Here is a 26,986-nt window from a genome sequence, read left to right as displayed (position 1 = left end):
ATCTGTATTCATCAGTGATATTGGTCTGTAATTTTCTTTTTTTGTAGTTTCTTTGTCTGGTTTGGTATCAGGGTGATGGTGGCCTCACAGAATCAGTTTGGGAGTGCTCCTTCCTCTGCAATTTTTGGGAAGAGTTTGAGAAGGATGGATGTTAACTCGTCTCTAAATGTTTGATAGAATTCACCTGTGAAGCCATCTGGTCCTGGACTTTTGTTTGTTGGAAGATTTTTAATCACAGTTTCAATTTCATTACTTGTGATTGGTCTGTTCATATTTTCTATTTCTTCCTGGTTCAGTCTTGGAAGGTTATACCTTGCTAAGAATTTGTCCATTTCTTCCAGTTGTCCATTTTATTGGTATAGTGTTGCTTGTTGTAATCTCTTATGATGCTTTGTATTTCTGCGGTGTCCGTTGTAACTTTTCCTTTTTCATTTCTAATTTTATTGATTTAAGTCCTCTCCCTCTTTTTCTTGATGAGCCTGGCTAATAGTTTATCAATTTTGTTTATCTTCTTAAAGAACCAGCTTTTTGTTTTATTGATCTTTGTTATTGTTTTAATATAATTGGAAAATGCTGTGAAAGCACTTTAATTAGCCTTAAGTAAACATTTGTGATAATTTAATCACAAATGCCATGGAATTTTTTCTGTAATACAAATAAATGAGATTTCCTAATCACCTTCTCCTCTCCTCCACTCCTCACCCTCCCAATTAAAATATCATGTTTGTCAATTTAGGAGAACATTTTAAAGTATGGTTGATATCTAATACATTTTTACAGTGTGACAGAAATCAATACTACTTAATATTGTGTTATATGCTATTTATAAATTATTGGTGATTGTTTTTATTCATTAAGGGTAAAATTCTGCTAAAGGACAGCTGGTTGGCTCAACTGTGATTGCTGTTTATATTTTTACAAATGCAATAATACAATTACAAATGGAATTCTTTAAAATGCTTATGAATCTAAAACTTGCCCTACTTTACAGAGGTATGATAATAATAGCAATAGTAAGAACAACAGCTATAAGTTAATGAGCATTTACTCTGTGCCAAGAACTGTACTAATTGCTTTGTAGACGTTATTCGTTTTACAAAACCTTTGTGAAACAGCTTTTATTATCCTCATTTTACAGACAAAGGGACTGAGATTTAAAGGGGTCCTTGCAAAGCTAATGAGTTGGGATTGGACCCCAGTAGCCCTGACTCTATCACCTCTGCTCTTACAGTGATAACTGATAGCAATCTGTGTCCAGTGTCTGCAGTGTTTTTATAGGCATTGCTTAAAAGTCACTATCTCCTTAGACCCCAACTTTATTCACAGTGTATATTATTTCAATTTCTTTCTTAGGAAGCAATATAAAACTCTACTGATAGTCATAAATGGAAAGACTTAGGAGTAAATGGACTAAACTAGACTTGCTTTGACTAGAGTAGTATAAAACAGGATCCTGAAGCTTCTAATATTTTCAGTTACTCTGAGAAATGTGATTTTATTTTGTTGCCCACATTTATTCTATCCACAGAGTCAAAGCCTCTTTTTCCACTCAGTCACATTAATGACATAAGCACACCCACCATAATAATACACATATATAAAATTAATTCTTCACTAAAATTATTTTGGATGTTTTATGTTACTTTAGCTCACATTTGTTTGATTTTAGCTAAATCTCAGGGGACTGGTTTCAAGACTCATTTGTTCACATAGGACTTTAAATAGAGTCCAGGTACCTTTGAATACTCTTGTGGCCCATCGTGCTTGGAGCTCTGTGCCTGCTAAGATGGATCCTGTAAGGCTGATGAAGCCAATCATAGCCAGTGTTGTCCTCTCTAGGTTTGAGGGAAAGACCAGCTTATATAGGAATATCTTCTTTGTACAAAGGCTTTTGAGAGGTTCTTCCAGAAAGGGAAAAGAAAAGGTGTATCCTGTAGTGAAGATCACAACATCGATGTTTTTTTCCACTGTCCCATCTTCAAAGAGAGCAGAGGTTTCTGTAAACTCCTTCACGCTGGTTTTCATAGTGACTGTCCCACAGAGGATACAGGTTGGCAGCTCATCATTCACAATTTTTTTTGGTTTTTTCCTTTGACACAGAGGAGAAAATTATTCACTCAGCAAGACACTCAGCAAATGATTTATTTAGTCAATTCAAAATATCTGCCACGTCAAGGGAGTAAACTGACCAATGTCTAATTCAAAGTTGTCTATCTGACTTACTGTTTCTATAACATCTTTTGTTTTCCTGCTCCCAGTAGAAGGCATGTAGAAAATGACTAAACCTACTCTTTCCTGTGGGGTTTAAAATTCTCTATCTCTTGGGTTTAATTTCTGGAGCAATGTCAGGATCAAGTACACAACAATCCATTTGATAATCAGTTTTGGGTCCACATCACCCAGGCCTCAAAGGATTGGCATTTGGCAAAGAGGAAATTACAAAAAAATTTTTGGATTAAAAAAATTGAATCTATTTATAGATTTTCATTATGAACATCATTCTACCTAATTGCAGCAGACATAATGTCTATAAAATTTACATATTGAATCATTCATTGTTATTAATTTTCTTTGTAAGTTGAAAGCCATCTTACCAAAGAAAAAATATTTGGGTCATGCATATAATAAAAATAACATTTAATGACTTTACATGCATTTCAGAGTTTTCCTTTTCCTTGCCAATGTGTAGCTCTATATAGATGTGTATTAAAATATATAACTCTAGGAATTCCTATTGGCAATTCATACCTCTAATCATTCAGCCAGAGTAGACATTTATTAAAGTTTAGTGAGAGCTGGCCATCTGCACTCACTGGTGCTGCAAATATTCTATTTGTGGATGGCAGCCATCCTGTGAACCCTCAAGGTGAATTTAAATTTCCTAATTTTCAAACTGGGAATAAAGTTTCCATCCTTCCTTTTCTTCTAGCCTCATCAATTACTATTTTGCTACCAGACAGAGAGTACTCCTATTTCAAGAACTTCTGTGGTACTGATAGACATTGTCTTAAAAAAATAAGCTTAGAACAGGATAAACAAATGCAATGTCACAATTATTGAACATTTTGAGTTCTGAATAAAATAGAATGAGAAATATGGATTAAATAACTTTACCATTAAATAAAAATATAATTACCCCTTAGTAATATTTAGTCCATAATTCGTATGATCAAATCTTTTATTCAAGCCCCTCTCTTGACTCCACTTTAGTACACATGAAGGCAGAACTTGTGCAGTAAAATTATGGCGTCGTCTTGTAGCCATCATATTAAGTGGGTAGCCCCCATCTGAAGAGCGGCTAATGACCCAGGTACCAGTTCTAGTACTGAGAAGAACCTAAAAAGTAAGGCAAGAAGGATAAATACATGTGCATCATTTTTGTAGTATTTTTCTTCAATATGTTTCAAACGATTTATAACATTCTGGTCTTATAACAACAGAGGACTGGTGAAGTTGTACCTAGATCTACAAATGACTAGCTGTTCCCACTGCTGTCATTATTTTCATAAATCACTTTGACCTGATCTATGTATAGGTTAAGTATTTTCATCATGTTTAAAGTAAAGAATTATAGTACTAGTAGACATGTGCTATTGAGCTGTCAATTTTTTACATGTAAATAATATAGAATTGAAAGTGAGGTTTTGAGAAGGCAATTTTAACTAAATTAAATAAAAATCTATTATTTCTAAATCTAATCATTGTCCTATAATTTATGATAAAGTGGAATAGATTTCTAATTTGTGAATCTATACTTGGAATTTCTAAAATCATTATGCATACTTCTTGGGCAAAGTAACGGGTGCTTTTACCTCAAAAGGAAGTAGAAATCTGACTCCTAATTGAAAACTTGGAGATGTTCAGAAAATAACCTCTCCTTTCTCTTTTTACATGGGGGTTTTTCCAGAATTACAGAGAGAGAGTGTGAAAGAAAGACAGTTGGCATGGGTAGAACAATTTGCTCATTTGATCTTGTTCCAGGAGTACGTCTGAAAAATACTTAGTGGTCTGGCATCCACACAATTTTCTTAGACCCTTCTTGGAGATGGTTCAGTTCTGTAAAGCGTGCGTTATGAGAGGCTTTAAGGATCTTCAAGATTTTTTTTTCACTCACCCTGTGTCCACATAATTTAGCGATTGGCCGGTGTGTTTTATAATCTTGAATACCATTCTCCAGACACCAGAAATGATGCTGGGGGTGGGAGTGCAGATTCAGAGATGGTGTACCTGAGCTGCGGTTCGACTGAGCTCCACTGCAATGTCCCCTCCAGTGTTCCCAAGACCGATCACTAAAACGCGTTTGTCCTGAAAGCCTGTTGGGACCTTGTACTCTTGACTGTGCAGGATCTGGCCTTTAAATTTATGGATTCCTGAGGGGAGAGAGGGATAAGAAATACCTAGAGTTATAATTCCTTAGTTGGCAGGCATAGGGTCTGTGGGAAAAGGGAAGTCCCAGAAATATGGCAGCCCTTTGCTCCTGCTCCCACTTGCAGGAAGTAAAACCAGTATATCATCCCCTATCCCACTGGATACTGTAAGCCCAGATACTGATTTAGTACAACATGCCTTGTTAAAAACATAGGAGAACTTATATTTCATGCATGTTCCGTTTTAAAGCAATTACTTAGGGAAATCAAGCTCACTGCAGACAATAATAAGAAACATCTCATGCATGACCTGAACATCCTAGACAAGAAGTAGATTGTTGCTGCATGTTACTTTACCCAATAGACATATGCTATCAGAATGTGATTTATGTATATAATATGTTTTCAAATTGAATTAAGAAATTTTCTTTTTTACAAAAAGAAATTGTGTGGCATGTTCTCATGTAAATAAAGTAATTATTCTTGTGATTTAGGCTTGTTACTTCATGCTTATTTTACTTTGTGTCTTATTATATGCTTAATGCCTTATTATACTGTATGCTTATTTATACTTTATTCTTTTGTTAGTTATATTTGTATTTCTGACTGATCTTTCAAGCTCCTAACACTCTGTCAATTGAAGTATCACTATTACAATATTGATATACTATATATGAAAAGGGCTACCAAATATTTCTCCTCTTGATTTTTTTTTTTTGGTAATTATCTCCTTGGCATATATAACAGACATAAACCATGGATTCATATAAACTAAAAATGGTAGTAACAGTGGAAGCAGAGCTATTTACAGTGGTGGCTGTGTCACTGGCAAAGTCCATTAACAATTCCCGGAAATAAAAGTAGAATCTGGGTAATAAAGTCTAACCTTTTTCTTTTCCTTTGTACTTACTCTAGTTTCACCTGCTCATTGGATACCATGTGAAGAGGCCTTGTACCCAACATTTCAGACCAGAGTTCCTAGTGTGAAATGGCTGTGCCTGACACTTCAGCTCAGCAGACCACGTGCAGAAGTGCATTCAGGAAATGCCTCTGAATCTATACTACCACCCACCCTGAGTCATTCGAAGGGAATGCCAGATAGATGAAGAATGATGGGGCCAGGGCGCTGCTAACCTGGCACACCAATTGACCCCTAGGAGCCCCAGCAAATATTGGACATGGGGGGAAAGCCTGTTGAATTCTTAGTTGACACTCATGCCACTTACTCAGTTCTGAACACCAGATAAGGTAAACTCAGTCACAAGAGTTGTAAAATTATGGGGGTCTCAGGGAAGGTTCAAGAACTGGCATTCATAGAACCATCAGAATGTAAACTGGACAAACATAGGCTCACCCATTCCTTCCTGCATGTTCCCGAGTGCCCCATACGTCTGCTAGGAAGAGATATCTTGGGAGCTACTATACATCTAATGGGAGACAAATTGGAGACTGGTGTCCCCTTAGACAAAGGGCACAAGATGATAATGTTAATGGCTGAGGACAAACCTCCCCAGACAGAGCAATTTGATCTCCCTGGAATAAATGCCGAGGTCTGGGCCCAGGGATGGGTGGGAGGAGGTGTAGGAGCCAGTCCTATGATAGTCCCTCTAAAATCTGTACATGCATGGCCCAATAGAAAACAGTACCCACTCTGCTGGGAGGTCTTGTTGGGAACTGCCCATGTCACAGGGCCTAACTGACCAGAGCCTTATTAGACCATGTCAGTCAGCCTGTAATACCTCCATCCCCCCCGTAGAGAAACCCAATGGGAAATACCAGATGGTACAGGACCTCAGGGCAGTCAATGAAGCCACTGAAGATATACACCCAGTAGTGTCTAATCCTACACGCTGCTGGCCGCTGTACCATCCACCAGGACCTGGGGCTGTGTATCAGATTTAAAAGATGTCTTCTTCTGTATTCCATTAACCACAGAGCCACAAGAAATTTTTGCTCTTGCATGGCAGGACCCAAACATGCAACAAAAACAACAATACTGCTGGAGAGTCCTGCCTCAAGGGTTGAAAAATTCTCCCACCATCTTTGGGGCAACTTTAGCTAAAGACCTAAAAGATCTACATCTGGAGGAGGGAACCCTCCTCCAGTATGTAGACAAAATTCTGATTGTCAGCCTTACTAAGGAGGCCTCTGACAAAAATACTGTAACCACCCTGAACAACCTAGCAGATAAAGGATATAAGGTATCCAAGAAAAAGGTTCAAACACCACAAACTAGGGTGACCTACCTAGGCTTCATTCTCACAGAAGGTAAGAGAAGCATACCCCAGGAAAGGAAAGAAGTCATTTGCTGCCTCACCCCTCCTAAAACTTAAAGACAGCTTAGGGGTTTCCTGGGGATGGCCAGGTTTTGCCACATCTGGATCCCTAACTATGGTTTAATAGCTGGGACTCTGTATGAAAAGTTGAAAAGAAAAGATAATGATCCTTTTGAATGGAATTCAGAATGTGAAGGGGCCTTTCAAGAACTGAAAAAGCAGTTACTTCAGAGTCCTCTCCTGGCCCTCCAAAATTTAGCTAAATCCTTTGACCTTTACATTCATAAAAGAAAGGGAATCGCCCTTGGGGTATTAGCTCAAAAAATGGGACCCCTTACTCAGGTGGTTGCTTATTTCTCCAAACAATTAGATCAAACTGCTAAGGGATGGCCTCCTTGTCTACCAGCAATAGCAGTTACTACAACCCTGCTAAAGGAGGCTGAAAAGTTAACATTTGGTCAGCCAATCACTATATGGACTCCACACTGGGTTCAGCTTCAGTTAAGTTCTAAGAGAACAGAATTGCTAACCCCCAGAAAGTCGATTCAAGTTCAGGCTATGCCTTTAGACAACCCAGTGTTACCATAAAAAAAACTGTCACAGGCTAAATCCTCCTACCCACAGAAATAGGGCCCTTGGAGCATGATTATATAGAAGCCATAGACACGATCTATTCCAGTCGCCTTGACCTAGGAAGTGAGCCTCTCCCAAACACCGAAGAGGAATGATTCACAGATGGGAGCAGTTTTATGAGAGAAGGAAAAGGCTGGCAGGATAGGCAGTGACCTCTCAGACCTAAGTCATAGAAGCAAGAAGCCTACCCCCAGGGACTTCTTTCCAAAAGGCCTAGCTGATAGTCTTCACCTGAGTCTTAGACGGGGAAGATTTTACACAGATGTTTACACAGATTCCCAGGATATGCCGTCCTTCACACACAGGGCTATTTGGAAGGAAAGAAGTATGCCTGCTGTGGAGAATAAACAGGTGAAACACAGCTTAAATATACTGAAGCTCTTAGAAGCAGTACAGCTTCCAAAAAAGGTGAGTGATTCATTATAGGGGTCACCAAGAGAAGGATGCAGAAGTAATAAAGGGAAACAAGGCCAATGCAACTGCTGAAAGGGCAGCCCTAGAACCAGTAACTTGGCAACTACCCCTTATACCTCAAATGCCAGATCCATCCAATTATTCCTCAATCTGCACAAAGGACAATTAAACAGAGCCTGAAAATGGGGCTTCGATAGAGATCTAGGAGGCCATGGGTGGCTAGTTAATGAACCTGGGCAATACTTCTTCACCCAAACTGCAGCTTGTCAAGCCATCAGGGAGGCTCATCAAGGAACTCACTACAGGTATATAATTGGCTAGTTGAGGTCATGGTAACTCCTGGCATGAAAAGTATAATCCGTCGGATAGTTGAAACATGCCCCATCTGCACAATGAACAACTCCAACACCAGACCCCCTAGAGGCCCCCAGGTAAGGCCCATTCAGACCAGAGGGACATATCCCGGGGAAGATTAGCAGACTGATTTCACTGACATGGCGAGAGTACCTGGCAATTTCAGGTATCTCTTGGTGCTAGTAGACTCTTTTTCTGGGTGTATAGAAACGTTACTAACAGAAATAATTCCCAGGTTTGGGCTTCCAGGGTCCCTACAAAGTAATAATGGTCCAGCATTTGTGTCTCAAGTGATGAAGGGAATAACGAGCACGGTGGGCAGACCCTGCACTCAGCCTAGAGACCTCAGTTGTTGGGGAGAGTAGAAAGCTCCAATCAGACTTTGAAATGGGCCTTAGCCAAGCTATGTCCAGAAACTCAAGAAGACTGGATTAAGTTGCTTCCAATTGCCCTGCCCTGCATGTGATTAGCCCCAAGGGATAAGTGAAAGTTAAGTGCATTTGAACTCATCTATGGTACAGCCACTACCCGAGCCCGAGAGAAGGGACATCTTAACTTGAAATAGAACAACTCAAGGGTGCCCTCCAGGGAGGAGAAACTATGAAAGCTTTCATGGAATATGGTAACCAGGTGCTGTCTGCACCTACTAACCTGGCCCTCCACCCATTCTGGCCAGGAGACTGGGAACACCTAAAAACCTGGAAAAACAGCAGCCTGCAAGACCAGCTCAGTCCTAAGGGGAACGGACCCCACTCAGTGACCCTAACCACCTATTCTGCCCTGACATTGCAGGGATCGCTCTGTGGGCACATCACCCTTGAGTTAAGAGGACCCTAAACCCTACCTCTGGAGAGACAACCTGGGGCTGTGGACCCCCCCGACTCATGCAAACCTCTCTCTGACCTGAAGCTTTCCTTCCAAACAAACAACAAAGTGTGACCAGGGATACTTAGGCCACTGCAGTGAGCCTCCATATCAGGGCACGTTTGCCTACAGGCAAAAGACCTAGATACCTGCATTTTTAGGAAAAACTTGTTCTTGCTAATATTTGGGCCATGTATCTTAAATTATCTGGTGTCCTTTGTCTCCAAAGGGTTAGACAAATTATGGTTGCTCAGCAATACGAACAGTTAGGGTTGAGGCCTGGTGACCATCAAACACATCTAAAGGCATCTGGGAAGAAGTCTGGTCCTCTTCCGGGGGGTACAAAAGATGGACCTGCGCCCCCTAGCGCCCCTCAAGAATGAGGAGCAGGACAAAAGACAGGAGGGATTTGTCACCAGCAGAGCCTAGTCTGGGTAATAAGATAAAGTTTAACCTTTTTTGTCTTTTCCTTTGTGCTTAAACTAGTGTCGCTTGCTCACAGGGTGCTGCATGCAGAGGCCTCACTCCGGCCCTTCAGACCTGAGTTCCTAGTGTGAAACGGCTGCGCTGACGCCTCAGCTCGGGGGAGTGTGCAGAAGCGCAGTGCGCGACCCTCAGTTGAAGGCGGTGGCGGTGATGGGCTGCATGCAGAGTCTCTGGGTCCAAACCTCTATCTGGAGTGTGAGCCTGTGCCTGTCTTGCGAGAACTCTGCCCCCTCCCTGCTGACAGAACCCTGCAAAGCAGCCCCACCGCGTCCTCTCCTGGGGAGCGCCTGCTCTAGAGCCAGATCTCGCACCTGTCCACTCTCTGATCAAAAATAAAGCTTTCCTCTGCTTCGGAACCAAATTTGTTCTCTTGGCTCGAACAGCACCGGGCAGGAGGACCCTCGTTGGGGACCAGCTTGAAAGGGTCGGTGGTAACAGCTTCAGCAATGAGAGGTAGCAGAGGAAACAAACAGCGATGGGGCCAGCCACCTTCAGATCCCGTGACCCGTGAGATGAAGCACAGAATGAATCGGAAAGGGAGGCGCTGCACTTTAGAGGGTTCCTCAGCCTCTCACCCCGATACTTCAAGTACTTTTGCAATTTTAATGTAAAAAGATGAAACTGTCTCCTGGAACCTATCATTCTCCTACCAGTCACTGATTCATTCATTTACTCAATAACATTTATTGAAGAGCTACTATATATAACACAATGTTTTAATAGGAGTCTTTGTCTGCTGAGGCCCCCAAAGCTGAAAACTAAATGCACTAAATATGGCAACAAATAGTTGCCACATTCCTAGGGAGGTGCTAAACCCACTAGGCAGAATTTGCAAAGAAGGTGTATGCAGACCAGTTTTGTGATCCTTTGCCTCTCACTTACTTTCAGGGATTGAAGTTGAAGTGGCCAGAGGTTGGAAATTGGAGACTTTCAGGAAAGGATTTTAAAGTGCTGTTGCATTTTTTGTCTCCTTGACACGAAGCCATATTTGAGGGGCTTCTGGGAAACCCCTGCGAGACCTCGACCCTTGGAGTCTATGGAGCACAGAGACTGGTGTGTGACCCACGCTTGAAAGGCTGTGACTGGAACTGCCTGCAAGGGGTGGCTGCACCAGTAGCAAGTTTTTCATCTACTGCTGACAGTGTGGAATACATGTCTCATGTGGACCAGATGAAAGCCATGTAGGAGAGAGCCTGTCTGATGCCAATTTAAAGGGACTTTGCACAAGGTAGCCATCTGGACTGGCAATGAGACCTTAATAGATAGTCTATGGAAATGACCTGGGGAGGAGCTAGGGTTTAGGGACTTGTAAAGTGGCCAGTCTGAGACTGCTTTGTCTGTAGCAACAGGGGCTGCACGGAACGATCCCAAGTCATGGGGCGTCTCTCTGGAGAAGAGCTTAGGAAAGCACCCCACAAAGCATGGATCTTAAACACGCCCAAGGCCCGAGAGAACTAGCACCTGGTTGGTGCCAGTCAAGAAAGACTTTTCCTGCCCCCTTACTTCTTCTTGTCCTTGCCCTGACTCCAATTCTGGAAGGGCCAGAGACTGCAGCTGGTGAGTGAAAGGTTTGCAGGAGGAGGAACTGGCAGAGGAAGGGAGCAGCCAAGCACACCATCTCTGCTCACTTCGGCTGTCAGCACAAAGCAGGAGCCAGCTGGGGGAGGGGAGAAGCTTCATCATTACAGGTAATTGCCAGTTTTTACTATTACACGAGACAGAACATTTCAGCTATAAAAATGAGAAGAAGGGCAGGAGAAGGACAAGCCCCACAGATGAGGCTTGCAGGGACATTACAAGAAAAAGTACAGTTGGTTAATAACTCTACATTACATGACCTGTACTTTCAACATTGTATAACCCAAGGCACTGTTTCAGGTTTTAGGTTTAGGAGATGTGAGAATAAAAGGCAGTCTCTACCCTTAAAGAGTTCATCCTAAAGTGAGAAATAGGTAAACAGACAATAGCTAACTAACGCTTATTCAGACCTTACTAGCAAGTCCCAGACATTCTTCTAAGGACTTTATACATTTTAATTAATTTAAACCTCACAACAAACCCATAGGGTGAACAATATTATGATGCAATTTTACTAATGCTGAGAGTGGAGACACAGAGAGGTTAAGCAACTTGCTCAAGGCCATACAGTTAAGTAGCAGAGCCAGATGGGAAGTCAGGTCATCTGACTCTGGGCTCAGCTGTCAAGCATGATACTATGCTGTCCCCCAGAACAGGAGGTGTTACGATGCCTTCAATGGGGCATCAGCCTAGACTGAGCCAGGGAAGTCATCCTGGAGGAGGTGATTTTTTTTTTTTTCAAAGAATAACATTAGAAAGATGATATAGGAATTTGAAAAGTGAAGCCCTAAGAGGGTTTCAAGAAGGGGGAAGAGCACATGCCCCGAATGCATTAGAGAGTGGGGCTTCAACCCATTCACTGAGGTTTGGCTGGAGAGAAGCTTCCTGAGGGCTCAACCTTGGTTCATAGATTTTTGTATGTACCTAACACAATGCTTTTCAAATGACAGGTTCTTCATAATTGCCTATTTGAGCAGGGGACCCAAGAAAAAGTATGGAATGCATAGGTAGCTCTGAATCAATGATTATGTCAATAATGCCTTGTCCCCTCCCCTGCCCCAAAGGAATCTATTTGGTAAATCAAAACTACTAATTCAGAAAAAAAAAAAACAGTCTGCTAGGAGGCACAGGGCCTAGTTTGCCTTGTCAGCAAATATCTCTGGAATAGTTTGCTATTGTGGTTTCTTCATCTTATACTTATTCCCCTACTGTTATGTGTTGAAAAATGCTTAGCAACTACCTTAGGAGAAGGAAGACCAGGAGCTTGAAGTCCATGCATAACGCTCACAAAGTTTAAGAACATTTGTTAATAATTGATCAAATAGAATTAGGCATTTGTGATCACTAATCTGTAACTAATGATTACAGATGATGTGTGTTTAGAGTCACTCTTACACAATTTCTGAGTGTGGGAGAGAGAAGAATGAAGAGGGGCGACCTGCAGAGCTGCACTTTGTGCTACCCATCCCGTGATTCCTGTATGGGCTCTGGGAGGATCCAGCACTCTGAGATGGAATGGCTGCTGAGGCTTATAACTGGGGTTATAACTTAACTAAGAGGGAGAAATACTTCTTCATCTGGGGGACACACCTGCTTCTTAGGAAGCAGGTTCTTCCAAGCAATTCTCAGATGGTGGATAATAGCTTACAGAAGGTCATGATTCATAACAGTAGTAGCTATTGTTTATAGAGTGCTTACTGTGTGCTCTGTACTATGCTAAGTATTTTACATGGATGATCTCATTTAATCCTCATCACTACTCTGAGATGGGAACTTATATTTCCACTTTGCTGAGGCTTAAAGAGGTTATGTTTATCCAAGATTAAGCAACTAGCACAGGGTCTGGATCCAGAGCTTTGTTCATAACCATTATGCTAAATGCTACTTATCCAGGGCCATTGCCTGCAGGGAACTGTAGCAGACCAGAACTTCCTGGAAAGCTTACATCGTATCCACTCACCAAGATACCTCACTCTGGAAACACAGAGGAAATTGGGATTATCTGTCTTGCTGTCCCCCATAACAGATTCTTCTAAAGTCTGGTCATAAACCAAGACCCCCTCAGGGGGAGTCTCAAAATCTACGTGTGTGGGTTTCTTCCTTTTCCAATATCTGGGTTTTAGGGCAAAAGAAAGGGGCACCTCAATATTTCTACTACAATGATTCCTCCCCCACCTCCCTGAGGTCATTAAAGTATGTAGAAATGTCTGCTCTCAAGATGATCCAAAACTATGTTGCTACTCTAGTTTATGTTTAGCCAGTCTTTTTCCTTGGGACCACTTCTGCCAGTCTGGACACTTCATGCTGCCACAAAGGTCATCACCTCTCAGCTCCTGATTGCTCTTTTGCAGCAGTGTTCTTTAATTACAGTCTCAGTGGGACTGAAGGTAGTTAGGAGTAAAGGATTAGCCACCTCAAACCTGACAAGACACTTAATTCCAAAAGCATCTCTTATTTGACACTTGTGACACATTTCCTCATAGAAACATTGTTATAGAGGCAGTTATATATTCCTTTAGTGCTATGTGATTATGTATTTAGCCCATAGACTAGCAGCAAGCCTGAAGCTGACCCACCATTTACAATATTGCTTCTTTGTAAAATTATGTACTGAATTCTCCCTCGGTCCCTAACACATTTTGAAAGTAGAATAGTTTGTTAATTTGAGATTATGTTTTAAGATTTATATTTCATTTTTTATTGTCTAAGGTTTGCAAACTTTCTCCTTCACATCTTCTTAAAAGTTCTTAAAAGTTTCTTAAAAGTTCTTTTAATTCCTCAAAGAAGTTTCAAAACTTCATACTCAATTGCCTTTAGGGCCACTGATGAGTAACGGAAGAAGAGTAGCTTCACTACATTTTAGTAATCCTCACTTGACTTCAAAAGATGGAGATTTGCCAATTGTGAGTATATTAAAAAGAATGTGCCATTGGATCAAAAGCATTTCCAAAGGGGAATTTCTAAAACTCCTTTGTGTGGATAGCCCTGCTTTAAGAGGTGGATGGATTATTATTGTGATGACTATTTTGAAGGGTGACAATATTTCTTTGTATGTATAATTTCTCGTCTATTTCTTTAAAAAAATTCTGTCAAGTTTCCTTGTATTCTCACTTCCTTTAAGTTATTGAATTACAGGTCACTCCTGATTCAAATGACCTGTAATTTAATGACAAAATTCAAAGCCTATTTTTTTTCATGACCGATTGGATAGTTTTGAGCCTTATGTTATCACTGAGCTTGAATCAGACAGTCATGATAAAACTTAAATGATAACATCAGCATTTATATTAATATGTACATAATAAAATCTGACACCTCTATAGTGTTTTATAACTTTCAAAGTTATTTTGTACATATTATTTGTGAGGGTAAACATAAAGTTGTCTATAATCATGAGGAAGTATTTCCAATTACAAATCAGTAACTTCTAGAAGAACCCAGAAGAGTAGGCATGGTTTCAGGTAGAAATGACTCACCAGGAAATGACTCCAAAGGTAAATGGGGATTCAGGAAATGTCCAGTGCAAACCATGACAGCATCAAAGATAGCTCTGTCCAGCTTCCCCTCTGTCTCTGTGACAATATCCCACTGACCAGTTTCGGAGAAGTCAGGACGCTTTGTTACGCTGCACACTGTGGTCTGAAAGCAAAAGACAAACACTCGCTTTCCATCAGTCATCTTGGGACCTCATACAATGACCGTATGGTAACCATGTCTATTATTTCAAGTGGGCCAAGTCAGTCCCACGATAGGAGGTCTGTTAACATTGGCTTATCTTTTCCTTAGAGAAGTTAAATAACTTGTGCAAAGTCTCAAAAGTGGTCATATAGATTAGGACCCAAAACATCTGAATGCCTTCACTGAAAGGAAGAAACATTCAGGTTTTATTCCTGGTGAGAAGGAGATGAATTACAACACCAAATGTTGAAAAAATGTAGGAAAATGAGTTTTGACCCATTATAATATCTGTGGTTCAGACTTCTAGTCATTTCTTCCCAGTGGGTTTCATGAACAAAATCCATTTTTCCTTTCCTCTCAAAAACATTCTAAATTTTATCCTGAATGAGAGTCTGGATTTAGAGGAAGAACCAGGAAATTCAGTATTTTAGTGACTTATTTGAGTAAAACATGACCAGCAGGATTATCATCTGCCTTATTCATATAGAGAGAAAGTCAGGAAGAAGTTTACTTAAGTATCCCATTTCCATCAGATTGGTGAATGGGCCAGCCCCCACTCAATAACCTTCCATAAATGGGCCAGGCCCTACTCATTAACCTTCCATAACCCAAGGTATCTTACTCTAAACCGAATGTATTTCAGAAGGTCAAAGTGCTCAGCAAACTCTTGGAGGTAGTCCCAAAATTTTTCTTGCTTCATGAAATTGGGATAATCTTCTTGGAAGGGGAAGTCGCTGTAACATGACATTTCTTTGCAGACGTTTGTCACTAATGACTTGTAGACCCTGGTCATCCCATCTTTAGAAGTTTCCTGTGGTGAAAGCACAGTTAGCTTGATGGGGTGATGAGGGGGGATAGGAGGAAGAGAACAGAGACCATCAGCAGTTAGCGTTCCACTTGTAATTCCAAAGAGTTCCTGGAAAAGTTAGCATTGGGTCCCCATGCTATAGTTATCAGAAATCATTGGTGGGGTTGGAATTGTTAAATACGATATCTTTCTCAAACTACAGAGAAGCTAACAACATTTAATAGGGCTCTCCAAGAATGACACTGCCCTTCAATAATTCCAGGAACATGGGCCCATGGTCTGTCTTGCTTATCTTCTCCTTCCCTTGCCATGATTATTCCCTCCACTCAAGCTCTGCACCTCTTCCTCTTGCCTTTGTTTAAGGAACTCCTCACTAATTTTTCTATTTATTGTCTATGTATATTTTCAACCGCTCTCTTTTTATTGGCTCCTTCCCATCCACACTTAAAATACTGAAGACTCAAATTTTCAAAACAAAACAGAACTCCCTTTCAACCTGTAACCCCTTCCAGCCTTGTCTCTCTCTGTCTTATCTCAGTCGTCATGAAAGAATCATCACATACTGGCAGCCTCTGTTTTCTCCTGGTCTCCTCAACTCGTCTTATCTCGATCTCTGTCACTCAAAAACAAAACAACAAAACAAAAAGATCTATATTAAAGGCACCGGTGAACTTCTCGTGGCCGAAGTTTTCTTCTTCAAGTCTCTTTCTTCACCATCATGTTCTCTAAGAAGCCTTCCATGACCCAACAGATCTTCACAAGGTAGCTATTGTGCCCTACCCCAGCACACTGTACTTTGAGCACAGAACCAATCACACTGCATTGTAGTGATCTGTTTACTGTTTCTGTTCCCCACCAGACAGTAAGGAGGGCTGGGTCCTTGTCCATCTTGTTTCGCATATGTCCTGGTAGAGGGACAACACGAGTACTTGTTGAATGAATGAAAATGAATACTACAATTGCATTTTTGAAAAAAAAATAGTATTTGTATGACTGGAAAAAATTACATCAAAATTTTGTTAGTGCTGACTCATGAGTATTGATATTATATTTAATTTGTATTTTTCTTTTGTTTAACTCAGTACTGTTTTCTAAAATTAATCTATATCACTTTACAATAGGAGAAGGAAACCAAATCAACCATGAGGTCAAACAGCAGACCTAATACTTTCTTCCACATTGACATTTGGTGGCTTGAAGAGGCCCATAGTACACCAGAAAAAAATTATTTTTCCCCAATATGCTATAATCCTAGGGTTGTGATCACTTACATGCATTTGCTTATTCTGTTTTCTTCACCATCCATCAAAGACTGGCAAATGCTGCCTACTCCAAGAAGGCTTCCCTCATTCATACCAGTTTGAAGTACCCTCCCCAACCTTGAGCTCCCACTAAAGGCTGCTCTTCTCTCCCCAACCAAAGCATTTAGTACTTGGGCCTCCCGTCTTCTGACACCTTATACCCTACCACTTGGGCAGGTCCCTTTATTCCCTCTGAAGACCCTGCTATTCCCAGTAACCAGGACCAATTTTGGCCAGAGGCAGAGGGTATTTAGTCATTTCCAGCCCCACTTCCTGATGCTCAAGTCACCTAATAGCTGGCCTAGCCTTGAGCATACCCCACTAAGCTGCATATTACACTCCTAAGAAGGGTGGATTGGTGCCTGTGTTCTTCTTCTGATAATGTGAAAAATACCCCCTAGACCGTTCAAGGTCTGGATTCTTGCCTCACCCTTGCAATTCTCTTCCCAAAGACCTGAACAATGCCTGGGGGCTGGGGCTCCACTCCCTGATGCCAACTTCTGTCCTTCCTAAAGTTTCATCTGCTCCATATTCACCAATGCCATTCAGCGTACCCAATGTGACACTCTGCTACTTTGTCTTACAATGTCCCTGCTCCAGAAATCATCGTAACTTCCAATACTATGTTTGTGTATTAGACTTAACTCTTTCTTCCTCTCTCCTCCAACTGTCTCTTGTCCCTACCCCGCCAGTTGTCCAAGTTCATCGCCTATCAGACTGCATCCTGCCTGGGGTCAGCACAACACCATAAGAAACTTGTGCTGCTGCAGTGAGCTGCTCCCATAATGATCACCAAGGTATGCTAAAGCGACCATGCCTGGGCAGGGAGAAAGCAAACGGCCAGATTATGATTGGTGGAAGTGGAAGGGTATGAACTACGCACAGTAAACTTCCACAGTCCCCCGATGTCATCACTTCTTTCAAAGCAGGTAGGCTCCAGGTCCTCATCCAAGCAGCATTTGATGGAGGACAGGCCACTCACACCAGCTCCAATCACTGCAACTCGCTTGGCCATGGTGTGTTCTGTATGAGATAGGTTGAGCAGAGCTTCTTTATATGACAAAGCTAGAAGGGAGCCCTTGTCATAGAAGTCAACTTTTACAGTGATCCTTTCATCTTTGAGCTCAGGCAGAATCACATTTTGTTTAAAGATGAGGGCTCTGATATCACATTGGTTTGGTTTGAATCCTGGCTTCATTTATTTACAGTATGACCTTAGGCTAGTTGTTTATCCTCTCTGTGCCTCAGTTTTCTCATCAGCACAATGGGAGTGGAAATAATAATACCTATTTAAAATATTTGTTATGAAATTAAATGACTGATATATGTTGGAAGGGTTATAGAAGTGTGTCTGCTATGTAGTAAGTGCTCAATTAAATTTTGCTCTTATTATTAGCTAGTGTAGCCAGGACCTTGATCCCCTTAGGACTTTAGATCCTCTCAGTATTAAAAGGACTCTTTGCTAACACCTAGTCCCTCTGAAATGCTAGGAATTGCAACAAGCAAAAATGTTAGTTTTTATTCAAAGCGTCTAAAGTTCTAAAGAATAGCTAGTCATGGGCCATGTCCTGCCAGCAAAAAAGATATTACATGCATTTAGGGGAGGTTCTTAACTTTGCACAGAGAAAGGTTGACTGACCATAATACAGAACTGTGGTCATACGGTCATATGGAAATGGGGATGCCATGTTGTCAGGAAAGGCTGGAGGAAGTGTGAATGTGTCATGGGGATTTATAACCAGTTTTTCTTGATTTTATGTTTTGGGCTTCTGCAAACATCAACATAGCTTTTGCTTTGATCAGATGGGCTAACCACCGAGGTGATTTCAGCAAATCAGGTTTATGTCACACGGAAGACTTTGAAGTGTCAGGTGTCCTCACTCTCAAGTGCTGCCTTTCCCTCAACCCTTGTGGCCAGTCTGAGAAACACACAAAGAGTAGTTGAGACCTCAATGTATTTGCTTTATAAAATATACTTAACTGATTTGACTTTGCCTATGAAGACATGGTACTTTTTGAGGAGAGATCTTGCCGTATAACTCTTATGTGACTTTTGTAGTGCCATGACACTTACCATAGTGGTGTTTGCCTTGAGGAACCTAGGGAGAACATATTTATTGAGCCTTGAATACCAGTAAATGGGAAAACATATAGCATCATCACTGAACATGACTTAAGGCCACTCTGCTAATAAGAGGTTGAGTCTGGAGAGACTTTGGGTATCTGAGTATGAGCCTGAATGTGCACATCTCATTGGTCTGAGAGCCTGAAGTGTCCTGTGATTCCTGCTACTAAGCCTCTTCCCTCACCTGAGCTCAGGTTTGCTGCCACACCTTCTGGTTGGGCTTGGGGGATTTTGTCCTTTTGGTTTTGTAGTTTGCCTCCTAGCCAGATCAGAAACCCCAGGCACAAAACCAAAGTGAAGTTACTGACTTTACAGAGGGCAGAAGAAGACTGCTGAGCCCTTGGACCCTTCAGACTCACCTGGTTCCAGAGGAGGATCTAGGCAGGGACTTGCAACAAGTATCAGAGGGATTTCTCAGGGCTGCCTGTTTCCAAATCTTACCTGCCACCCTACCCTTTGTAAGGCTGAGACCTTCACGCCTGGCTTCATTATTTATAGCAAAATTTACACTTTTCCCCCTGAGACTTTTTGTTTATTTAGGAGTCTCTTTTGATTTGGAAGAGTTGGGCAGGCTGCAATAAGAATGGACTTTGGAGGCAGCAGAACTGGGTTTGAACTCTGTCTCTACAACTGACTAGGCATGTGACCCCAAACAACCCACTTACACCTTAAGATTTACTGTTTGCAAATAAGAAAGATAGCCATATTGAAGGATTGTTTGGGTCTTAAACAATGATAATAATTACACAAAACTGCCTAGCACCAAATATTTACTCAGCATTCATTTCCCACCTCCCTAACTGACTCCCTCCTTTCCGCTCTTCCTGGAAAAGACAGCTCATGCAGATAAAATTTATCAACAAGTTTGGAAACATACAGGCAAACATACCTATGACTTCCTTTGCATTGAGTAAAAGGTTTAGGTGGCTTTTAATCAGAAATAAATGGCCTCCACCAATAAGAACACTTAAACTTCCAGGGCACTAGTTAGAGGTCTGGAATTGGCAGATCCCTCTGTGCTGTGTTTTTGCAACAATAATATGAAAGAAATAGTTGTTAATTGATCTGGTTAAAATGCAAAATGTGCTGCAGTGAATAGACTGGCAGCAAATTAATTCACTCAACGGATGTACCCTGTGTACCTCTAAGGGCAGGTACTGAGCCAAGCGTGGGGACCCCCAAGATGAGTAAGAGCCAGTGACTTAAATAATAGTAATAAATATAGACCCAGTGACTGTCCACAGGAAGATGCCACTATATGGAGAGAGGCTGACACACATGATATCATGTGGTACCTCCTGTAATAGCAGTGTGCTCTGGGTACAAATGCTTGCAGACACTCTTAGGCTGCTTAGCTATGCCTGGAGACCTAGTTAGAGACACATAGTAGGCTGTATTTTTCCTGGGCAAAAACACCTTGTCCTTTACAGACTGACTTAGAGACTGTCTAAGTGCCAAATAATTGGTGTCCAAAATAGATGTGAATTGAAAGGCAGGGGAGAAGACTGCAGGCTTGAAGGGGAGGGAGGACATAAGGTGTGTTAAGCTCTTTGTAAAGTGGGCTATAAACATAAGGTCCATTGTAGGTCAAAGGTTGCTGACATTTAGTTCCTTAATCAAAAGAAGCCCTAAACTGCTGAACTGGACTTTTGAACAACATGTAAACCCCATCCCATACCTGACAGACTAGAAAATGCAGGAATCATTTTTGAGACATGGAGAGACTTGGATGATTAGCAAATTATGTAGCTGATTATGATTTATATGAGTTTGGACTTGGATCTATTTATATTTCTTATTATCATTCTACCAGTGCTCTTCCTTTGCTATGGCATTTCCTAACATAACACTTGTGGAGTATTTTGTGTTTCCCAATGCCTCAAAATTCCATCTCATCCAAAAGATGAAATCAGAAGTGAGCCTGGAATCACAGACAGTCCCATGATTCTGTTATTCTCACCCACACCTTCCTTCAGGGTGGTTTTCCCCTACAACATAACTGTTTCCTTAGCACGTTCCTTTGCTTCCTGGTTTTCTCTAATTCTGCTGCTTTAACCCTAATCAAGAGGCTCTCGAAGAAGATCACATTCATTTTTAAGGAGTGTACTCACCAAAGAAAGTATTCATCCTCTGTGAAAGCAGCTTCTGAAAACATTTCCCCATAAAAGAAAAAAAAAAAAATCCAGGACACTTACCTTGTTGGCATAGAGCAGATATTTTGACAAATTATTTCTCACAGCCCAAAGCCAAAGATAGTGTTTGTCTTTAAAAAAAAAAATTCCAAACACAAGCTCTTTGTTCTAAAAGAAAAATAAAAAATAAATTAATGCTGACTTTAATCAAAGTACTCTCGGTTTAAAACAAAAACCATCCGTTTTTCCTGTCATGCTAGTGACAGCAGAAAGTATACTCACCGAGGAAAAAAAAGTTGTGTAGGGCACCAGCTTGATACTTCCGTGTTCTCGAAGGAGGGCTAAATGACGAGTTAAAATAAAGCCTTCGGATTCGAAGGCCACAAACGACTTCTGCCCCTTTCCCCACCCTCCTAAACGTCACCGTTCCGACGGAGCCCTAAACTTAAAGGGGAGCACGTGGTAAGCGACTGCTCTTCTCATTGTAGCCTTTAGAGGGCGCCAAGTCGTTCCAAACCACAATCCCCGGTGAAACAGACGTTCTACTTAACTAAATTCTGACTCTTGAAATAGTCCCTTGAACCATCATAGGAACTGTCCATAGGAGAAAGTCAATTAGGTGACTATCCCGTCATTGAGTTCTCCCAAGTCTAGAGTTCCCTAACCCCAGAAGTGTGATTTCAAAATTCAAAACTTATAAGGAATTTAAGTTTCATCCTTTTGGAAAGGGTTAGTAGAGGGAGCTGGTAAAACCTGTTTGAAAAAGCGTAAAACTGGTTTTAGGGATTAGCCTAGGGCTAATATCTAAGAAGAGGAATAATTACAGAAGCAAGCACTGGGAATAATAATAATAGGCAACATCTCTCTTTTTTTTTTTTCTTCTCCATTGAGTGCTTGGAAACAAGCATAAAATACCATCTTAAGCTCCTTGAACAGTTTCTAGACCAGGGGAGCAAATGCAGATGCCCGCAGAGGTCAGGAAGGTAACCCAAAATGAGGGAAGAGGGCCGGGATAAGATCTGACTGGAAAGCACATCCCCCATCTATTAGGTTCAGCTAAATGGTGTAATTTGAGAGCATAAGCCCCAAATTGCAAGGTTTTAGGTTCCTTTCAATAGAAACTGCAAATTCAGATTTTTATATAAAATCTTCTATTGGCAACAAATTAATTTTTCTTTTGAAAAATATTAAGCCCACAGAAAAGTTGAAAGAACAATTTTATTAATGCACACTAATGTATCCTTCACCCATTTCATCAACTAACAACCACTTGACACATTGAAATTTTCTTCCCCTCTCTCGCTTTCTTTCTCCACATGTACACACACACACACACACACACACACACACACACACACACCCCTGTACACACACATCTGAAAGTAGTCTTCAAACATCAGGATGCATCAGCATATTTCAGCACATATTTCACAAGAGTAAGGGCATTCTCCCTTTCTATACTAAGAAAGTCAGTATAAATTCAATAGCATCATCGAACATACAGTCCACTCTCAAATTTCTCCAGTTGTCCCCAAAATGTTCTTATCTAGTGGTGTACTGGAGCTGTCTTGCAGAGTGAGAATATGCATTTCTTCCAAGTTCAATGATAGCTTGGCATTACACACAGTAATGCTCTACACAATAGCTTGACATTGTTCATGGTGGGGGTATTTACATCATGGAAACTGGCAAACACTACAAATCTGGGATCTCCCCACACCCCCAGCCATTTTTTAAACATTTATCCGTATACCACTCATTTTAGGTTCAATGGCTTTATTGACGTATAATTGATATACAAAAAATCTGCTTATATTTAATGTATATAATCTAATGAGCTTGGACATATTCATACCTCTGTGAAACCATCACCCCTCAGAGTAATAAACACATTCATTACCTCCAAAAGTTTCCTCATGCCCCTTTGTTTTTGGTAAGAATACTTGACATGAGATATACCCTCTTAATAAATTTTTAAAATGAACAAGATATTGTTAACTGCTGGCACTACGTTGAACAGCAGATCTCTAGAATTTATTCATCTTGCATAACTGAAACTTTATATCCATTGAACAAAGACTCTCCATTTCCCTCTCCCCCCAGTCTCTGGCAACCACCATTCTACTGTCTGCTTCTATGAGTTTAACAATTTTGAATACCTCATATAAATAGAATAATACAGATTTGTATTTTTGTGACTGGCTTATTTCACTTACAGTAATGTCTCCAGGTTCATCAGTGTTGTCACCCATGGCAGGATTTCCTTTTTTTTAAAGGCTGAATGATATTTCATTGTATGTATATACCACATTTTCTTTATTCATTCATCATGGACATTTAGGTTGTTTCCATATCTTGTCTATTGTCAATAATGCTGTGATGAACCTGGTAGTGCAAATATCTTCTTGAGATCCTGATTCAATTCTTTTGTACAAATACCCAGAAGTAGGATTGCTGGATGATATGGTAGTTCTAGTTTTAAATTTAAAAAAATTTTTATTTGCAGTATAGTTGATTTACAATGTTGTGTTAGTTTCAGGTGTACAGTAAAGTGAATCAGTTATACATATACATATGTCCACTCTTTTTTTTTAAGTTTCTTTCCCATATAGGCCATTACAGAGTATTGAGTAGAGTTCCCTGTGCTATATACAGCAGGTTCTTATTATATATATAGTAGTGTGTATATGTCAGTCCCAATCTCCCAATTTATCACTCCCCCCCATCCCCTGGTAACCATAGGTTTGTTTTCTACATCTGTGACTCTACTTCTGTTTTGTAAATAAGTTCATTTGTACCTTTTTTTTAGATTCCACATATAAGCGATATCATACTAGATTTTTTTTAAATGGAAATGCATTTCTTTTATTTATTTTATTTTACTTTTGGCTGTGTTGGCTTTGTTTCTGTGCGAGGGCTGTCTCTAGTTGTGGCAAGTGGGGGCCACTCTTTATCGTGGTGTGTGGGCCTCTCACTATTGCAGCATCTCTTGTTGCGCAGCACAGGCTCCAGACGCGCAGGCTCAGTAGTTGTGGCTCACGGGCCTAGTTGCTCCGCGGCATGTGGGATCTTCCCAGACCAGGGCTCGAACCCGTGTCCCCTGCATTAGCAGGCAGATTCTCAACCACTGTGCCATCAGGGAAGCCCCATATTAGTTTTAATTTTTTGAGGAACCTCCATACTATTTTCCACAGCAGCTGTACTATTTTACATTCCCAACAGAGTAGAAGGGTTCTAATTTCTTCATATCCTCTCTAATACTTATCTTTTACATTGCTTTTGATAATAGCCATCTTAACGGGTGTGAAGTGATATCTCATTGTGGTCTTGATTCACATTTCCTTCATAATTAGTGAAATTGAGTACTTTTTAAGATACCTGTTGGCCATTTGTATTTCTTCTTTAGAGAAATGTCCATTCAAGTTCTTTGCCCATTTTTAAATTGGGTTATTTGTTTTTTTGCTATTGAGTTGTAGGAGTCCCTTATGTATTTTGGTTGTTAACCCCTTATCAAATGTATGGTTTGCAAACATTTTCCCTTTCTGTAGGTTGCCTTTTCATTCTGTTGTTTCCTTTGCTGTGCAGAAGCCTTTTAGTTTGATGAAATCCCACTTGTCTAATTTTGTTTATGTTGCCTGTGGCTTTGGTGTCATATTCAAGAAATCATTGCTAAGAACAATGTCAAGGAACCTCCATACTATTCTACATAGTGGCTGTATCAATTTACTTTCCCACCAACAGTGTAAGAGGGTTCCCTTTTCTCCACACCCTCTCCAGCATTTATTGTTTGTAGATTTTTTGATGATGGCCATTCTGACTGGTGTGAGGTGATACCTCATTGTAGTTTGTTATACAGAGAGAAGTAAGTCAGAAAGAGAAAAACAAATACCTTATGCTAACACAAATATATGGAATCTAAAAAAAAAATGTTCTGAAGAACCTAGGGGAAGGACAGGAATAAAGACACAGACATAGAGAATGGACTTGAGGACATAGGGAGGGGGAAGGGTAAGGTGGGACGAAGTGAGAGAGTGGCATGGACATATATACACTACCAAATGTAAAATAGATAGCTTGTGGGAAGCAGCTGCATAGCACAGGGAGATCAGCTTGGTGCTTTGTGACCACCTAGAGGGGTGGGATAGGGAGGATGGGAGGGAAATGCAAGAGGGAGGAGATATGGGGATATATGTATATGTACAGGTGATTCACTTTGTTATAAAGCAGAAACTAACACACCATTGTAAAGCAATTATACTCTAATAAAGATGTTAAAAAAATTAAGCTGATTTGAAGGAACCTACTTCGAGTTGCATTCTCCTAACACACGGCATTTTAAACATTATTTTCTTCCCTAATTTAACAAGGTTAGCATTAAAAGCAGGTGAAAAAAACAAGAGCAATGTCAAAAAGCTTTTCCAATATGTTATTTCTTGTGAGTTTTATAGTTGCAGTTCTTAAATTTAAGACTTTAATACATTTTGAGTTGATTTTTTGGCATGGTATAAGAGAATGGTCCAGTTTTATTACTTTGCATGTGGATATCTGATTTTCCCAACACCATTTGTTGAAGAGACTCTCTTTACCCTCTTGTGTGATCTTGGCAGCTTTGTCAAATATCAACTGACTGTATATGTGTGGGTTTATTTCTGGGCTGTCTATTCTGTTACATTGGTCTCTATGTCTGTCTTTATGCCAGTACCATACTGTTCTAAACACCATAGCTCTGTTTATTAGTTCTAACTTTTTTTGTGTGTGGCGTCTTTAAGGTATTCTATATGTAAATCATGTCATTTGCAAACAGATAATTTTACTTCTTCCTTTCTGATTTTAACACTTTCATTTCTTTTTGTTGCCTAATTACTCTGGCTAGAACTTTCAGTACTATATTGAATATAAGTAGCAAGAGTGAACATTCTTGTCTTATTCCTCATCTTAGAGGGAAAAACTTTCAGTTTTTCACAATTGAGTATGATGTTAGCTGTGGGCTTGCCATATATAACCTTTATTATGTTGAAGTAAATTCCTTTTACATCTAGTTTGTTGAGAGTTTTAATCATGAAACTGTGTTGAATTTTGTCAAATGATTTTTCTGCATCTATTGAGATGATCATGTGATTTTTATCCTTTATTTTGTTAGTGTGGTGTATCACATTAATTGATTTGCATACATTGAACCACACGCTACTCTTTATGGTTATATTTCTCCTGATTAAAGAGCCAATCAAGGGACTTCCCTGGTGGTGCAGTGGTTAAGACTCTGTGCTTCCAATGCAGGGGGCCTGAGTTTGATCGCTGGTCAGGGAACTAGATCCCACATGAATGCTGCAACTAAAAGTTCGCATGCGACAACTAAGGAGCCAGTGGACCACAACTAAGAAGTCCACGTGTCACAACTAAGGAGCCCACATGCTGCAACTAAGGAGCTGGTGAACCACAACTAAGGACCCCACAAGCCTCAACCTAGGAGCCTCCCTGCTGCAACTAAGACCCAGCGCAACTAACTAAATAAATAGATAAACATTAAAAAAATAGCCAATCAACGTTTATAAATTGCATTTAGCTGTTAGGTCTCTTTAGTTTGTCCTATTCTGTGATAGTTTTCCAGCCTCCAAAGGATCCTGTTTAAGAATGATCAACATTATTGAGTTTGCTACTGCTGGAGCTAGTGTCCTGAAATAGCCTTTTAATTTGGTTTCTTACTTGCATTTGCTCCCCTATAATCCATTCTCCAGAACTATCTTTCTAACTCATAAATCAGATCATGTTACTCTGATGTATAAAAACGTTTTGCTGAAGGAGATGTGTGGTTTGGGAGGGTTTTTAAAAAACAGGAATAGTAAGGCATTTTGATGTACTGTGGAGAATGACCCAGTAGAAAGGGAAAACTCAACAATTTGGGAGAGAAGTTGGTGGAAATCTGTCAAAGTTATCTGCTAATTGCTACTATTTTCTCATCTGAGAGAGAGG

At 40.5% G+C, this 26,986-nt stretch overlaps 1 protein-coding gene across 1 annotated transcript in view; it reads right to left on the bottom strand.

Moving 5' to 3' along the window:
* FMO4 (flavin containing dimethylaniline monoxygenase 4) overlaps positions 1-21,422 on the bottom strand; it is a 32,560-nt gene extending 11,138 nt beyond the window's left edge. Inside the window, 8 exon segments of the mRNA XM_007122268.4 lie at positions 1,737-2,089; positions 3,137-3,336; positions 4,228-4,370; positions 14,449-14,611; positions 15,273-15,461; positions 17,643-17,782; positions 21,080-21,184; positions 21,299-21,422. Coding sequence (XP_007122330.1) covers positions 1,737-2,089; positions 3,137-3,336; positions 4,228-4,370; positions 14,449-14,611; positions 15,273-15,461; positions 17,643-17,774 — 1,180 coding nt within the window. The 5' untranslated portion in view covers positions 17,775-17,782; positions 21,080-21,184; positions 21,299-21,422.
* Positions 21,423-26,986: the final 5,564 nt, after the last annotated feature.

The sequence above is a fragment of the Physeter macrocephalus genome, chromosome 4 (assembly GCF_002837175.3).
Source record: "Physeter macrocephalus isolate SW-GA chromosome 4, ASM283717v5, whole genome shotgun sequence".
NCBI lineage: Eukaryota > Metazoa > Chordata > Mammalia > Artiodactyla > Physeteridae > Physeter > Physeter macrocephalus.
The sequence above is the reverse complement of the archived record's forward strand: the minus strand, read 5'-3'. Positions and strand labels throughout refer to the sequence as shown.